Source organism: Diadema setosum, chromosome 5, assembly GCF_964275005.1.
Source record: "Diadema setosum chromosome 5, eeDiaSeto1, whole genome shotgun sequence".
Classification (NCBI taxonomy): Eukaryota; Metazoa; Echinodermata; class Echinoidea; order Diadematoida; family Diadematidae; genus Diadema; species Diadema setosum.
The window spans coordinates 31,870,266-31,887,222 of NC_092689.1; the positions used below are offsets into that span (position 1 = coordinate 31,870,266).

Consider the following 16,957-nt stretch of genomic DNA (forward strand, 5'->3'; position numbering starts at 1 on the left):
AGATTATTCATATCAGCTGAAATGAAAGTTGCATTTTGAAAGATAAAAATATGATCTTACACATACTGGCTTTCTCCCGTATAAGAGCACGACTGTCTAATTATAAGCACGTATCAAATTGAGATGTACAACAGAAAAGACCCCCCTTTACAGACATCGATGTATTCACTGCTGCTTGTTATCAAAATCAGAACTCTACAAAATTCATATACAACAGTTCATACTAAAATTTAGAACCATCATACCTCCAAGTACAGTGCACCCCAATCAAAATTATGATAAACAATTATAACAAAATTCGAAGTAAAAATCCAGGTTCTTCCTATACATTTCTATCATATTTGATTGTTTGACTGTAACAAAATTTCGATGCAATGAAAGAAAACTGCTTGTCCTGAGGACTTCGTTATAATTATAAATTGTATACTCAACTTTCAAGTCTACTGTTACTGTATAACACTGCTGAGCGTTAAGTAAAAATATAATATCGTAGAAATTCCCTCAGCAAATATGAAGACAAGTCACCCCCACCCCCTCTATACTATACTATGCTGAAATATAATCTATATATGACAATGGAAATGCTTATTTCACACTTATGACACAGCTATCACATCTACTGCTCTGGATGCAAAAGCTACCGTAGATTGTGTATTGAGTTCCTATTGACACAAAAAGCAAAGCAAAACACAACAAAACAAAAGCCAGCATTGTACATACTGACCAATTCTGCATGCCCCCAATACAAGCACCCCGTCAGTATCCTCTGTGATGTAAGATTTCATTTTATCTATGTGTGTTTGCTTTGCTCATTCTTTGATATCAATACTTGTTTTGTAACCATCATTGTCTTTTTTTTAACGATATAACCTTGTGCAATGCAGTTTTTGATTGCTACACATTAATATAACATATCTGTATAATGATATATTATCAATCTGCTTTGGAGTAACCTCTGTCAATATTTTTTTTTCTAACTCGATCGATACTGTCAAGGCTAATTATACTGCTGCTGTTGTTGTTGCTGTTGTTTTCTGTACATATTATCTTGTACACCATTCACTCTTTCTTTGGATAACCCAAGAAGCACACAGAGTATGCACCAATATCATCGAAAGGAATACCGTTTGCTGCAAGCTTTTCTCGCAAAGTGGGGACGAGCGCGCGCACTTGTTCCTTGGTTGACCCCGGTTGTACTTCACAGCGCAGAACGTAGAGATAGGGTGTTATTCCGGTGAGGATTCGTTTGTACAGTGCAAAGTCGCCCAGTTTCACGTCCCCCGAACAGGACTCGCTCAAGATAGTGGCTCCACTTTTTGCTTTCCATTCAGACTCGAAAGCTGCAAAGTTGGCCTCACCGACCACCGTGTCCTAAAGCGAGGAAATGATAATACATGTACTTTCCCCCCCTAGTATTTTGTTTAAATCTTCATTCATTCACTGAGAATATGAAACATCAACTACTGTGAGCTGTGACATTAAGGGTTTGGGTTTCCTTTTGAAACACCTGAAATTGCGCCTGTTTAACAGTTAAGACTTTACCATCGTAAGGTACGTTATGACCATCATTGGGCCTGCATTCATTCCCCCTGCCCACCCTTTTGATCCCTTATCCCCTAAGCACGAACTCCTCCGAGGCGCCTGAGAAGATACATTTTGTATATCAAACATCACCTTACCATTTTAAAAGTTTCTTACCTTGAAAGGTAAGAGCAGATAGCAGGATGACTCGTCCTTGGGTGGCTTGGTTGCCATGACTTCTCCCATTGTGGTAGCGATTTCTTTGTATCCACCTGCCAAAGGATAATGATCAGACAAAGCATCATGACCAATTATCAACCCTCTCCGGAATGCTGCTTAAAAAAGTTCCGCTAACTTTATGTGCAGTGTGGTTGCCAATGGTACTGGCCTGGTGCAGCGGAACCGGGGGATTTGGGGGGCTGGAGATGCAGCCCAACACTTTTGGATAAACTAAAAAAACCAACCAAACACACAAACAAACAAACATAAAGAAAAGCAAAACCCAAACAAAACAAAACAAAACAAAAAACATAAAAAACAAAAAACAGGAAAAAGGATATACAGAAAACCCGGGCTTTCAGGTTTCCACCACTACACTACATTCTTTCCATCGAAAAAAGAAGGGAGCATAGATGTTAAATCCAAGCCACTAAGAGCAATATCCTTCCCCTTCCCTACCCCCGCCCCCCAAAAAGCAACAGCTAAAAATAAATAAAGAAACAAAGTTTTAAAAACGGTAATCGATCCCACTGACAGATAGTGTACATTAAAAAGAGACAGATTGAAGTGACTACGAAAACTGTGAATATAGTTGGCGCTCTTCTTCTTATGGCTTGATATTTTTGTTATTATTTCGACAATTGTGATTATTATAATTTTTAATATAAATATTGACATTATTCTTATTATAGTTATTATTGCTGTTATTATTATCATCGTCATCATTCTCATTATCATAATTTCTCGTTCATTTAAAGAACAATGTGAATTAAAGGCAGATGATTGTGTAAAGTTCCCATTTGCCTCACAACAACGACAACGGCAGCAACAACAAAATGTCAATGACTTCAGGGCCATTCGGAAATTTAGCCCGTACATTCTGGAAGTCTGATGCACTGTTGGCTACAATACAATCACGAATTTCTTGTGATTAATAATTTGGATCCAAACGCAGTAATTGCTTAACAAATTCAAATTCAAATTCAAATTTCAAATTTATTTCACATGCTAAAAAGAAAACATCACGTTCACAATAAAACAGAAGAGAAAAATGTATACAAACATAGCACGTGAGGGATCAGTAAAGGCCGTATAAAGCCTATCGTGGCCGATTCCCTTACAACAATAAATAGGACCCAATTTACATCAAAGGAACAAAAACAACAAAGAAACATCACAACAATAAGAAAGGGGAAAATGGCAAAATTATTTCAATAATTACTCAATTGCACTTTGGATTAAAAACATTTTGTATTTACGTTTAAAAGATGACAGTGTTGGACTCTCTTTAATAATAATTGGCAACTCATTCCAGCATTTTGCTCCAGTGTATCTAATTGTAGTCTTTGAGAACTTATATCGGTAAAAAGGTAAACATATCTCGTTGGCACGTCTAGTGTTGTAGGCATGGATTGCACTATTTGGGGTAAACGAATTATGGAACGTGACAGGTAAGACACCTTTAAAGTATGAAAACATAAATGTAGCCACTTGTAATTGCACAATTTGATCAATTTTCAAAATTTTCAATTTCTTAAACAGTATTGCAGTGTGTGTGTACGGATTTACATTACAGAGTATTCTTATTGCACGCTTTTGTAACATCAAAACACGATTCAATAAATATAACGAACTATGACCCCATATTATTGCACAATACGTTAAATGTGGGAAAATCATTGTATGATACATTGTCAAAAGAATTTTTAAAGGAAATATATGTTTCAGATAATTCATGACACCAACAATTCTGCTTATTTTGATACAAATATCATCAAAATGACCTTTCCATGTTAACCCATCATCAATTGTAACACCAAGAAATTTTACTCTATTGACCTGCTTGATTTTGACATTACCTATATATATTTGTAAAACATCTTCATCTATTACCTTATTCTTTGTCTTAAATACCATATAGCATGTTTTATCAATATTTAAAACCAAACGATTTGCAGTAAACCAAGAATACACTTTCTGCATTTCAGAATTAATCATATTGTTAACTTCATGCACATCCCGGCCTGAGAAGAATAGGTTCGTATCATCTGCAAATAATATAGAATACAAATAAGGGCTTGCAAACTGCAAATCATTAACAAATATCAAAAAGAGAAGAGGACCCAGTACAGACCCTTGTGGAACGCCTGTATTCACATGGCACAATTCTGATTTTGTATTATTTACAACTGTATATTGTGTGCGATTTGATAAATAGCTTTTAAACCAGTTCAAAACATTTCCTCTTATTCCATAATATTCCAATTTCATAATAAGTATTCTATGATCTATACAATCAAATGCTTTTGTTAGATCTAAAAATATTCCGACCAAAAATTCATGATTTTCAAATGCATTTGATATTCTTTCCATCAATTTAAGTAACGCCATATATGTAGAATAACCATGTCTAAACCCAAACTGCTGATGATACAAAATATTATTGCTGTCAATAAAGGATATCAATCGAGCATAAACTAATTTTTCAAACAATTCAGCAAAAACTGACAACAAAGATATTGGTCTATAATTTTCTAGCTGGTGTTTGTCCCCCTTCTTAAAAACTGGAATTACTTTTGCTACTTTAAGTTGTCGTGGGAATATCCCAGTTTCCAGAGATGAATTAAATATTGCACACAGGGGTTCCATTATAAAACATATTGATTTCTTGAAAACATTGACATGAATATCGTCATCACCAGGACTCTTATTTACTTTCAAATCATTTACAATAGTTAACATTTCAGGTATAGTGATAGGCTTAAAAAACATGGATTGGCTATAAGTATTGCACAGGTAAGTATAAACAGATGCAGATGAGTTAGACACTTCTGATACAATATTTCTACCTATTGCACAAAAATACTCATTAAAATGTGTTGCTACAGACTCTGCAGAGTCGATAAAATGATCATTGACTTGCAATGATTCAATATGATTATTCTGCCTTTGTTTATTCATTACATCATTAATAAAAGACCATGTTTTCTTTAAATTCCCACGCACAGAACTAAATTTCCTGTGATAAAATTCACGCTTCCTTTTACGTATTTCCTTATTAACTAAGTTCCTATACTGTTTAAATTTCTGTTCATTGGTGGCAGTACGATTCCTTAGATACTTACGATAAAATAAATACTTCTTTTTACACATTTTTCTAAGCGTACTATTAAACCATGGTTTGTCATTCCTTTTTACTCTGTGTACGCACGTTTGTAGTGGAAAACACTTATTATAGAACAGGAGATATCTGGCAAGAAAGGCTTCAAATTGATCATCTACATTATGCATATTGACAACATACTCCCAGTTACAATTATAAAGCATATTACAGAAAAACTGTATAGAGGAGTCATCAAAAACACGTCTAAATCTGTTGCCTTCAATGTTGCTGTTATAGTTACATCTTATAATAGTAAATATCGGTAGATGATCACTAACATCACATGTAAATATCCCGGATATGTCAATACTCTCGAGATTATTAACAAAAATATTATCTAGAAGTGTTGATGACTGTGTTGTTATTCTAGTGGGTTTTGAAATTACCGGAGAAAATGAATATGATGAAAACTGGTCGATGAAAGCATCAACAGTCGACACAGATGACAATAAATTTACATTAAAATCTCCGACCACATAACAGCTTTTCTTTTCCCTCATAATCTTGTGAAAAGGCAATTCAATGGCATGCAGAAACTGGGAAATAGATGCAGCAGGTGGCCTATATACAACTGTTACTATAATGTTTTCACTTTGACAATGTATCTCAATACATACCGTTTCAATATTATCATCAAATAATTCCAAATCTGACCTTCTCTTAAATTTCAAATCTTGACGTATATAAAAACCAACTCCTCCACCACGTTTATCATGGCGTCTATTATCTACAAATGTGTAACTGGGTAAAACGCACAATGAACTTTCTTGTGTCTTTAGCCAGGTTTCCGTTACAGCAATGAGTGAAAATTGGTGCCTAAAATTTTGTAAAAATGTGTCCATATTATCAAAATTCATCTTTATACTTCTGCAGTTAAAATGACAGATCGATAAGTGGTTGTCCATATCTAAATCTTTCAAAGAATTATCAAATTGCACTGGAAGATAGTAATTAGAATTGTGTTCAAAGTATCCATTTCGAGTATGCTGGCTTAAGTTACCGTAACAAATTGAGCACTGTAAATTACTGTCATTCAGGTTAAAATCTATTTGCCGGTCACAAGTAACACATACATGAACAGAGTTAAAAGACATTACGTGAATAACAGAGCATAGCATAAATATAAAAGAACTAAAAATGTAAAAGCACGAAATTTATTGCACGGGTGATGCCTGGAGAATTTAAAATATTTCATATTCCAACAGTATGCTAAAAAATAATAATAATAATAATCTAGTGTGGTGACGGACTGTATGTACAATTTAAAAGAATTTACCTGTGTACAGTATACTTCCAACTAAACATAGCTACAATCTATCCAGATTAACTAAAGGGGAATCTACACCGTGTGTGTTCGAAGTACAGATTGGCGTATAAAATCTCATAGCGTTGTACACACCCTCAAAGTCACAGGTACAGAAAGGGTTATTACCCGACTGTCCCCCGACATGTCCCAGAAGCGTTACCTGGGTAGCAGATCTGCGTGCCCCTGGGTCCAATACCGGTAGCTGCCACAGTTATCCATTCTTCGGGAGGTTTTCCTGGCTGGAACACATGGAAGTCACCGTTGGAGAAGGCCACTAAATTGACGAAAGGAAATCGCCCTGGAAAGAGAGATGAATCCAAAGTTCGAGTGTGCATAAATAATTGTAAGAATCATCTAAAAGGTTGCACAAGTAATTATCTTGAAAGATGTTCGCACTGTCGGGGTGCTACATAAGCACTTGCCCAATTGCCCGGGGCAAGTGAAAATCAAATTCGGGCATATGTTTTTCAACAATGAGTACAGATGCTTGCCCGAATTGGGCAAGCAAAAAGTTTTGAAGGCACCTTTTTTCCCTTTATGATTCCTCCCACCAAACCAACAAATTCAACCATACAGAAGCCCAAAGATAATGGCTGTTTAGTTATGCAATGCACTTAAATTTCATTTCAGCAACTTTCCAACACTTAATGTGAAGAAGCCCCAATGGAATGCAACGACAACACTTGATCGGACAGAGTTTGTTACTCCATTGTGTTTAAGTGTGCGAATCTGTGTGTGCTGTTTATTTAAATGATTGTGTTTTATTTAGCCCTTGACTTACACATGATTTTCTTTATTATTTCCTTATACAATGTATTTTGGACTGTCTTTTGGGGCAAGTAAAATCAATGTTTGGGCAAATGCTTTGCAGCAAATTAGAAAATCTGCTTGCCCGACTGGGCAAGTGGTTAAATAAAGTTATGTATCACCCTGACTGCAGTGTCCAAACTTCAGGTTCAGTCTGCAGGGTGCATCCTACTGAGCGGCAAATGTTTGTGAACTTGGATTTTTTTTTCAGGGAAGTTTCGGTTTCGAGGGTATTGAAAGTATTTTCGGAAGTGTTGAGATTGAATTTTCATTGTCCCGAACAGTTTTCTTGTCGCAAAGAAATCACGACGAAACGTACAATTCGTTACGTTAGCAAACATTCGCAAAATATTCGCAACTCATGCCGTGAGATAATATATCCACTAAGATCAAAAAGGCTCAGCGCTGTTGGTGCAAAGGTCCCCACTCACACAGAAATATTATATAGCGTCAAAATTCATAACGTCAGCGTTTGCACAACGTGAAAAGCATTGTCGAGCGATATGGGCAGAATTAATACACATAGTCGGGTTACCTTGTGGATCGATGTTTTCGTGGAGCTGGCCTACCATGAAGCTGGGTAGTGTTTGCACGTAGCTAAAGATGTACTTCATGCCGTCCAAGAACGAGTCTTGTTGCGGAGGCTTCTGGATCTTCTCAAAGAAGTTCCCTACGCAATGGATGTCTGGAGTAGACGCCATACTTTTTTTTTTAATGGACAGTTGCAAATAAATGGTGTAGCTACCTACTTGTTAGCAATAGATGTTGCCTGTACTATTCTTAAGCAACGCTTGCTGGGTCGGCACGACTCGTTTGCTTAGCTTACGTGACACAAAAGACTCCGGTTATGGTGCGATCTTGGCGAAAGACCATGTGAGGGGTAGGAGGTGGGGGATGGGCGGGACTCCCGAGATGGCGTCTCGCTTTTCCAAAGCCCCAATCATGTTCATACAGATATATGCTCATATAAACATGATTACAATCTACGTTTGACTGTTTCTTTTTAACTTTGTCTGTTTTTATGCGAACCACTTCGGGGGGGGGGGGGGCAACTGAACGCGCATTAAAGATACTTCAAGAAGACATTCAATGCTTGTGTGTGAAACAAATATTCCGCGATAAATGCTGATGGTGTGGGATAACAATACGCAAACTCAGCTGTAGGTCACAGCCGGATGACAAGATGGCTCATTAATTAACATTGTATTCTCTGCAATGTGTCCAACAAACATAAATTACTTTCAGATAACATCCCCAGATATGATAATGATTCCTTGGTGTCAAAATGTTGTTGTTGTTTGGTTTTTTGAGAATGTCAAATAGTTTCGTCATTCTCTCCTCACTTCATGATATTTTTTCGGTGTCTCGATGTAAGCTCCCATGCAGATAATAGTCATTCACTCTAGTTCGAACAATTCAAACAAACAAACAAACAAACAAACAACAACCACAACAACGGCAAAAACAAGTGAAGAAAAAGTTCTCTACATTCAGGCCCGAGGGTGTCAATGTAATGATGATTTTACTGTACGCTGGGCTCGACACTAACGGTGGCCCGGTGGCCCGGGGCCACCAAAGACGCACGTCGGGCCACCAAAAAAGGTCGGATGTTTGCCTTTGGGCCATCAAAAATAAAAGTTAGTGTGGAGCCCTGCTGTACGTCACATGAGATCCCATCATTTTGAAGTTCTCTACACAGGCTAATTTCAATTACTACTTACTCTCCCTCACACCTATCTCTCTCTCTCTCTCTCTCTCTCTCTCATGTTGAAGACATACATGCATATGATTCACTCATCTTCAAGATAAACACTGTATGCTGCTTGGCAGGCACATTCGGAAAAAAAAAACAGAGTCAACAACTGCACTGACACAAATTCATCCACTGACAATATAATATCAATTCATATCATCTTTAATTCTATTGTGCAAAGGAAATTACAAATCCGAATAAATTCATCACAGTCTATTGCCTATAGTATATGATGCCTCTCATTTTTATCCATTTTTCGCGTAAAGACAAGGACAAAGACAGAAACGACAAAGATTATTCATATCAGCTGAAATGAAAGTTGCATTTTGAAGGATAAACATGATCTTACACATACTAGCTTTCTCTCGTATAAGAGCACGACTATATAATTATAAGCAAGTATTGAGATGTACAGCAGAAAAAAAAAAACCCTTTACAGATATCGATCAATAGTCACTGCTGCTAGTTATCAATATCATAACGCCACTGAATCCATATACCACTTCATACTAGAACCATCAAACCTCCAAGTATATACAGTACACCCCAATTGGGGCCTGCTGCATAAAAGTTACCATTGTGGTAACTTTGCCATCCAATGGTGACTACAATGGGAACAATACTCAACAGCCAATCAGAATTAAGAATTCCATGGAAGTTACCATTGGGTGGCAAAGTAATTAAAATTATGAAAAACAATTATAACAAAATTCGCATTTAAAACGAAGCAAAAATTCAAGTTCTCCCTATACATTTCTACTATATTTGATTGTTTCAATTGGCTGTCACAACATTTCGATACAATGAAAGAAAACTACCTATCCTGAGGACTTCGTTATAATTATAATAATACATAAACTTCAAGTCTACTGTTACTGTAACACTGCTGAGCGTTAAGCAAAAGTATGACATCGCAGAAGTTCCCTCAGCACATATATGAAGACAAGTCACGACGGTTAAAGTCCGAGTTCAGCCTTATTATGATTTATCTATCTATCTATCTATAAATTAATTAATTGATTGATAAAATAACTAATTAATTTATTTATTTATTCATGTATTTATTCATCTATTTATTCAGTTTGTTCGAATGTAGAAATACACCATGTTCCCGTAGACAGTAGATGTTTAAAGTTGATGAATATAATATTGATAAAATTGTCACTCCCTTACTTCTCCCAGTCATATGTTATTTCTATCAAAGCACAAGGAAAAATACTAGAGCGGAACAAGTATATACACGCTTCTATGTACTTTGCTGCTTTACTTGCGCAAAATCACACTTCCATGAAACATTTTTGTCTTTTTGATTCAAAATGCGCATTATTACAGGGTGTCACAAAAATGACAATCTATACGACAGCGAAAGTGCTTATTTCATACTAATGACACAGATATCACATCTACTGCTCTGGATTCAGAAGCTATCGAAGACTATGTTTTGAGTACCGATTGACACAAAAAGCAAAACAAAACAAAACAAAACACAACAAAACAAAAGCCAGCATAGGACATACTGACCAATTCTGCATGCCCCCAATACAAGCATCCCGTCAGTATCCTCTGTGATAAGATTTCATTTTATCTATGTGTGTTTGCTTTGCTCATTCTTTGATATCAATACTTGTTTTGTAACCGTCATTGTCCTTTTTTTTAAACATGTAACAATTCCTTGTGCAATTCAGTTTTTTGATTGCGAGACATTGCTTTCTGAAAGCAGTTTGTCAAGTGCTCTTTCATTATGCTAGAAAAGTGATTTTTTTTTTTGTGGAATTCTCTTTATATTTTCTTTATATTGTTGTCCACACATACGTCATAATCTCTTATAGTCTCCTCATCCAGCGGTTCCAACACCAAAACTTTAAAAATTCAGAACTTTTGCATCAATTGTCCGATTTTCCTCAAACTTTCACAGATGTGTTCTACTAATGTTGCTGCATTCACTCAATCCACATTTCTATTTGGCTTTGGGTTTCCTTTAATGTAGTATCTTGATGAAATACCATAACATATAATCTGTCTATCATTCTGTTTTGGAGTAACCCCTGTCAATATTCTTTTCTAATTCGATACTGTCCAGGCTAAGTAGGCCCTATACGCGTATTTATATATTATTCTACTGCTGCTGTTGTTGTTGCTGTTGTTTTCTGTACATATCTTGAAAACCAATCACTCTTTCTTCGGGTAGACCAAGTAGCCCACAGAGTATGCACCGATGTCATCGAAAGGAATACCGTTTGCTGCAAGCTTTTCTCGCAAAGTGGGGACGAGCGCCCGCACTTGCTCCTTGGTTGACCCCGGTTGCACTTCACAACGCAGCACGTAGAGATAGGGTGTTATTCCAGTGAGGACTCGTTTGTACAGAGCAAAGTCGCCCAGTTTCACGTCACCCGAGCATGACTCGCTCAAGATAGTGGCTCCACTTTTTGCCTTCCAGACAGACTCAAAAGCTTCGAAGTTGGCCTCGCCGACCACCGTGTCCTACAACGAGGAAATAATAATACATGCACTTTTCCCCCCTAATATTTTGTTTCATTTATTCATTAAGAATATGACACATCAACTACTATGAGCTGACATTAAGGGTTTGGGTTTCCTTTTGAAACACCTGAAATTGCGCCTGTTTAACAGTTCAGACTTTACCATGGTATGATGGTAAGGTACGTTATTACCATCATTGGATCTGCATTCATTCCCCCTGTCCACCCTTTTGATCCCTTATCCCCTAAGCACCCAAATTATTTCTTCTTCTCTTCCTCTTATACTTGAGGCGCCTGAAAGGATACATTTTGTAATATCAAACATCTCCTTACAATAGTTTCTTACTTTGAAAGGTAGGAGGAGATAGCAGGACGAGTCGTCTTTGGGTGGTTTGGGTGCCATGGCTTCTCCCATTGTGGTAGCGATTTCTTTGTATCCACCTGCCAAAGGATAATGAACAGACAAATCATCATGACCAGTTATCAACCCTCCCCGGAATGCTGCTTGAAAAAGTTCCGCTAACTTCATGTGCAGTGTGGTTGCCAATGGTACTGATCCGGTGCAGCGGAACCGGGGGAGTTGGGGGGCCGGAGATGCAGCCCGAAACTTTTGGATAAACTAAAAAACCAACCAAACACAAAAAAAAAACAAACATATATTTCTATTATTGTGATCATTATCATCATTAATTTGTTCCTTTTGATATTATTATCAATATTATTCTTTAAATATTCACTATTGCTGTTATTACTATTATCGTCATCATTTTCATTATCATAATTTCTCGTTCATTCACAGAACAATGTACATTAAAGGCAGATGATTATGTAAAGTTCCCATTTGCCTCACAACAACGACAACATCAGCAACAACAACAAAATGCCAATAACTTCAGGGCCATTCGGGAATTTAGCCCGTATATTCTGGAGGTCTGGTGCACTGTCAGCTACAATACAGACACGAATTTCTTGTGATTAATAATTCGGATTCAAACGCAGTAATTGCTTGACTATGTGGTAGGGGAATCTACACTGTGTGTGTTCGAAGTATCAATTGGCGTAGAAAATCTCATAGCGTTGTACACACCCTCCAAAGTCACAGGCACAGAAAAAGGGTTATTACCCCGACTACCGCCATCGAGAACACTATCACCCGACTGTCCCTCGACATGTCCTAGAAGCGTTACCTGGATAACAGATCTGCGTGCCCCTGGGTCCAATACCGGTAGCTGCCACATTTATCCATTCTTCGGGAGGTTTTCCTGGCTGGAACACATGGAAGTCACCGTTGGAGAAGGCCACAAAATTGACGAAAGGAAATCGTCCTGGAAAGAGAGAACGAATGCACAGTTTGCGTGTGCATAAAATTATAAGAAATATATATCTACAAGGTTGTAGAAGTAATCATCTTGAAAGATGTTGGCGCTGTAGTGTCAAAACTTAACAAGGGAAAATGGTAAAAATTAGAGAGTTAAAAAGGTAATAAAATAGTAAGAAACACTTAAAATTTTATGATTTAAATTACGACGAAAAACACTTTGAAGTATTATCTATCATGGGGTTTTAGTAGTGAGTGAATGCCCCAATAGCTAATCACACGCGTACAGCGCAAAAACATCCGAAGGTTTCCAGGGAAACCCAAACAAAATGACTGCATACAGCTGCAAGTAAGATCGTATAGCACTTGTTTGATTTTAAGTTAGATTTTCTCAAATAAGTAAAATAAGCCCTGTGGTATGTTTAATCGGATCAAAAGGTAGGCTCCTACTAATGTCAGCTATAAGAAGCCTGTTCTGCTTTAAACCGTTTTTTTTTACTTCATCATGAACGCAGTGTGCAAGTTTGGTGAAAATCCAATTGTCGGTTCTTGAGTTATTGGGAGATTAAACTTATTTCATGACCTTGATGACCCTATGACCCTTGACCCCATGACCCCAAATTTAACAGTTTCTATCTTACTCCATTATAAACACACCCTGCAAGTTTGGTAAAAATCCGATCATCTGTTCTCGAGTTATTGGGAGATTAAGCATGTTTTATGTCTTTAATGACCCCTACGGCCTTTGACCTTTGACCTGATCAACCTCAACGTAATCATTTCTTTCTTACTTCTATAAAAATCACCCTGCAAGTCAGTGGTGAAAATCCAATCGTTCACTCTAAAAACATCCGGTTCAGAACTGACCCGGAAAGGGTCCGTTGGGGTCATACTCCGTACCGGGTCGGGTCAGACATGACAAGGAATGGGATCAGATATGACCCCATTCAGAGTCATGAATTGGGTCAGGGTGACCCCATTCCGGGTCTTCATGACCAAATTCCAAGAATTTCTGACCCGAAACGGGGTGTAACCCCAACGCACCCTTTCCGGGTCAGTTCTGACCCGGATGTTTTTAGAGTGTTCGTTCTTGAGTAATTGGTAGAATGAGCTTACATTGATCCCTTTGACCTTTGACCTCATGACCCCCCAAATATTACTTAGTTCTTTCGTAGTACCTCATTATGAACACACTCTGCAAGTTTGGTGAAAATTCGTTCATCGGTTATCAAGTAGTTATCTTGTACACAAACAGACAGACAGACAGATAGGCAGACAAACATACGGAACCTAAAACATACTCGCCGACCGTAGGTTTGTGTATCATTATGCATTTTGTGCATAAATAAAATTTTCAATAAAAGCATATTATATTGTAAATCAAAAACTCTGAACCCATGGATTTCTGGCAAGGAGTCATTGAAATCGTGCCACCCTCGTTTGGGGAGGATCTCTTTGTCCCACGCATGTTATTGTATTCTTTGCACAGGATGTCACGCAAGCCCTTAAAGGTCATCAAAAATACAGACACGAATGTCGGGTTCTTTCACAAAGCACGGAACACTGGCGGGGCCTACACTTTTATTCATGAATTTGAATGTCGGTTCGGCGGTGTGATGAGCACTTGCTCGACACACTGTCGAACCTTTTGTACCTGCCTATTTTGCGTGGGTCCGATAAGGGGTAGAAAAGCAATCGACTCCGTTCTCACTATCAGAGGTAAGCGACTCTTTCATTCTCATCTCAATAACTCTGACAAAAGAAAAGAGACATGGACTAAGTTTTCTCTGTTTTTCCCTTTCGGTAACATTGCATTCGTTAACTTTCCATCCATGCGATGTACTCATACAAGATGGGATGGAGTTGACCACAATCACTCGTTAAGTCGTAAGGTACCTTGGATTTTCGTTAAATCCGTGTTGAATTATAATAATCATATTACCATGTGTCTAAATCGGTTAGCGCGCTGCATGCCTTATATACTGTATATATCTGTGTCCAGCTTTAAGGAGACACTGTGTGTATAATTTACATTGACAGCAGTAAAGCATGGATTGAATATGGGATATAATGATAGTTGAAAACGTTAAGGAGACACAAAAATTGTCTACCAAACGTCTATGTCTAGCGTCTCGAAGAACGTAATAAATACTGTATAAGCATGTAGTGTCTCCCTGTAGCTGGATCCGTTATTAACTAGTGCCAGCAAAGCATGGAGCGTAGATGATATAATATATATATGTATATTATATATATATATATATATATATATATATATATATATATGTGTGTGTGTGTGTGTGTGTGTGTGTGTGTGTGTGTGTGTGTGTGTGTGTGTGTGCGAATTCACGTATTGGCTCCAATATAGCGAAGAATCAAGAAATAAACTAGTAATGCATTATTTCGCCAATAAGAATGAGTTTATTGAACAACTCAAATTTTCGGTGGCCTCCACCTTCTTCAGGAGTCTCGTCGAGACTCCTGAAGAAGGTGGAGGCCACCGAAAATTTGAGAATAATGCATTACTAGTTTATTTCTTGATTCTTCGCTATATATATATATATATATATATATATATATATATATATATATATAATATATTTATATAATATACTCACATGAGAGAGAGGGGGGGGGGGGAGAACACTATTATGTAGTCCTATAGTAGGCTACCCTGGATACTTTACCTGATTTGATGTGATACGAACCCGCGCATACACACACACACACACACACACGCACACACACACACACACAAATCCTCTCTCTGTCTGTCTGTCTGTCTCTCTCTCTCTATCTTACAATAGTCGGTAATGTTACTGTTTTTAATATGAGACAAGAAGGCAAATGGTAATCGGCCCACCTATTCAGCGGCCCTTCAAAAATAATGCGCCGAATAATCATGACGATCAGGACAGTGTTTATAGGCTCATGGGAAGATGTTCATGACGGTCAGCATGCACTGTTTGTGCAAAAGATCTCCGCACACATAGCGTTAGAATTCATAGTGAGCACAGCGTAGACAGCATGTAGATTGTCGAGCGATATGGGCAAAATCATATACATAGTCAGTTACCTTGTGGATCGATGTTTCGTGGAGCTGGCCTACCATGAAGCTGGGTTGTGTTCGCACGTAGTCAAAGATGTACTTCATGCCGTCCAAGAACGAGTCTTGTTGCGGAGGTTTCTGGATCTTCTCAAAAAAGTTCCCGACGCAGTGGATGTCTGGAGTAGACGCCATGGTGCTTTTAATTTTCTTTCTCTGTCTAGATTGACAATGTTGCAGATAAAGGGTGTTCTTGTTTGCGATGAATGTTGTCCCAGCACTATTTGACCACCGCTTGCTCGGTCGGCACGAATCGTTTCCTGACACAAAAGACTCCGGTTAGGTGCGATCATCAGGGAGGGCAACGAGGACAGGGATGGGGAAGGGGGGGGGTGGTTCGCGAGATACGGCGTCCCCCATTATTTAAAGCCCCACTCGTGCGAGATGGCGTCCCCATTCCTAAAGCCGAACTCATGATCAGTCAGATATGCTCACGTAGATGTATGATATCCCCGTTTGTTCAACATCTAACAGTATAGTACAAATTATGCTAACTCCTTTTCTTTATTTTATTTGTTTATTTTTTGGTGTGGGGGTGGGCACTGCGGAACACATCATTATACCTTATAATTGGAAGACATTTAATGCTTGTGAGTGGAACAAAAATGCCACGATAGGTACGCGAGGACACACACGGTCCGTATAGTCGTGCATGATGGCATGAGCTCATGATTAAAATTGCCATTCTTATAGGCAATGTGTTCAACAAAAAGCATTACATTATTTTACATATCACCGGTGATCAGGAGGTCGTAGGTTCGAATCCTGCTCGAGTATGTACGCCCATGATTTTTTATCACGGCTACTACTAAAACACTGATCAATTCAGTGCTTATTTACGTCGATGTAGGGCAATTTGTCAATCAGTTGCAATGAAAACATCTCGACGAAGAATTTCATGAATTTGAAATAACAAAGCAGTACCCGCTGCATGCTATAAGGATTAGAACCAACACTTGCTGTCGGGCGAAAGCTCGGTGGTCTAGTGGAGATGACGCCTGTTCGGTGATCAGGAGGTCGTAGGTTTCGAATCCTGCTCGAGTATGTACGCCCATGACTTTTTATCATGGCTACTACTAAACACTGATCAATTCAGTGCTTATTTACGTCGATGTAGGGCAATTTGTCAATCAGTTGCAATGAAAACATCTCGACGGAAGAATTTCATGAATTTGTATAACTTATTGCCCACATCTTACAGAAAGCCCCATTTGATTTGCTTCAGTGGTCAAAGAGAAATTAGGAATTTTGTAGAGCATGTCAGAAATCTTTTCCCTCCAAGTT

At 38.0% G+C, this 16,957-nt stretch overlaps 1 protein-coding gene and 1 pseudogene across 1 annotated transcript; both read right to left on the reverse strand.

The window, feature by feature from the left end:
• Positions 1-1,059: 1,059 nt before the first annotated feature.
• On the reverse strand, positions 1,060-7,717 carry LOC140229296 (uncharacterized). Its single transcript, XM_072309571.1, has 4 exons — positions 7,552-7,717; positions 6,370-6,507; positions 1,699-1,793; positions 1,060-1,371 (listed from the first exon to the last, which is right to left on the reverse strand). Exons 1-4 carry the CDS (start codon positions 7,715-7,717, stop codon positions 1,060-1,062), a joined length of 711 nt encoding a protein of 236 aa, XP_072165672.1.
• A 1,234-nt stretch (positions 7,718-8,951) lies between these two features.
• Positions 8,952-15,808, reverse strand: LOC140229297 (uncharacterized; annotated as a pseudogene).
• Positions 15,809-16,957: the final 1,149 nt, after the last annotated feature.

Bases quoted from the DNA above. Each gene is read 5' to 3' on its own strand.
- LOC140229296 (XM_072309571.1), bottom strand. From the start codon at position 7,717: ATGGCGTCTACTCCAGACATCCATTGCGTAGGGAACTTCTTTGAGAAG. The intron at 6,508-7,551 runs GTAACCCGACTA...CTCTCTTTCCAG, and splicing joins CGAAAACATCGATCCACAAG to GGCGATTTCCTTTCGTCAAT. The intron at 1,794-6,369 runs GTAACGCTTCTG...ATCCTTTGGCAG, and splicing joins CACGCAGATCTGCTACCCAG to GTGGATACAAAGAAATCGCT.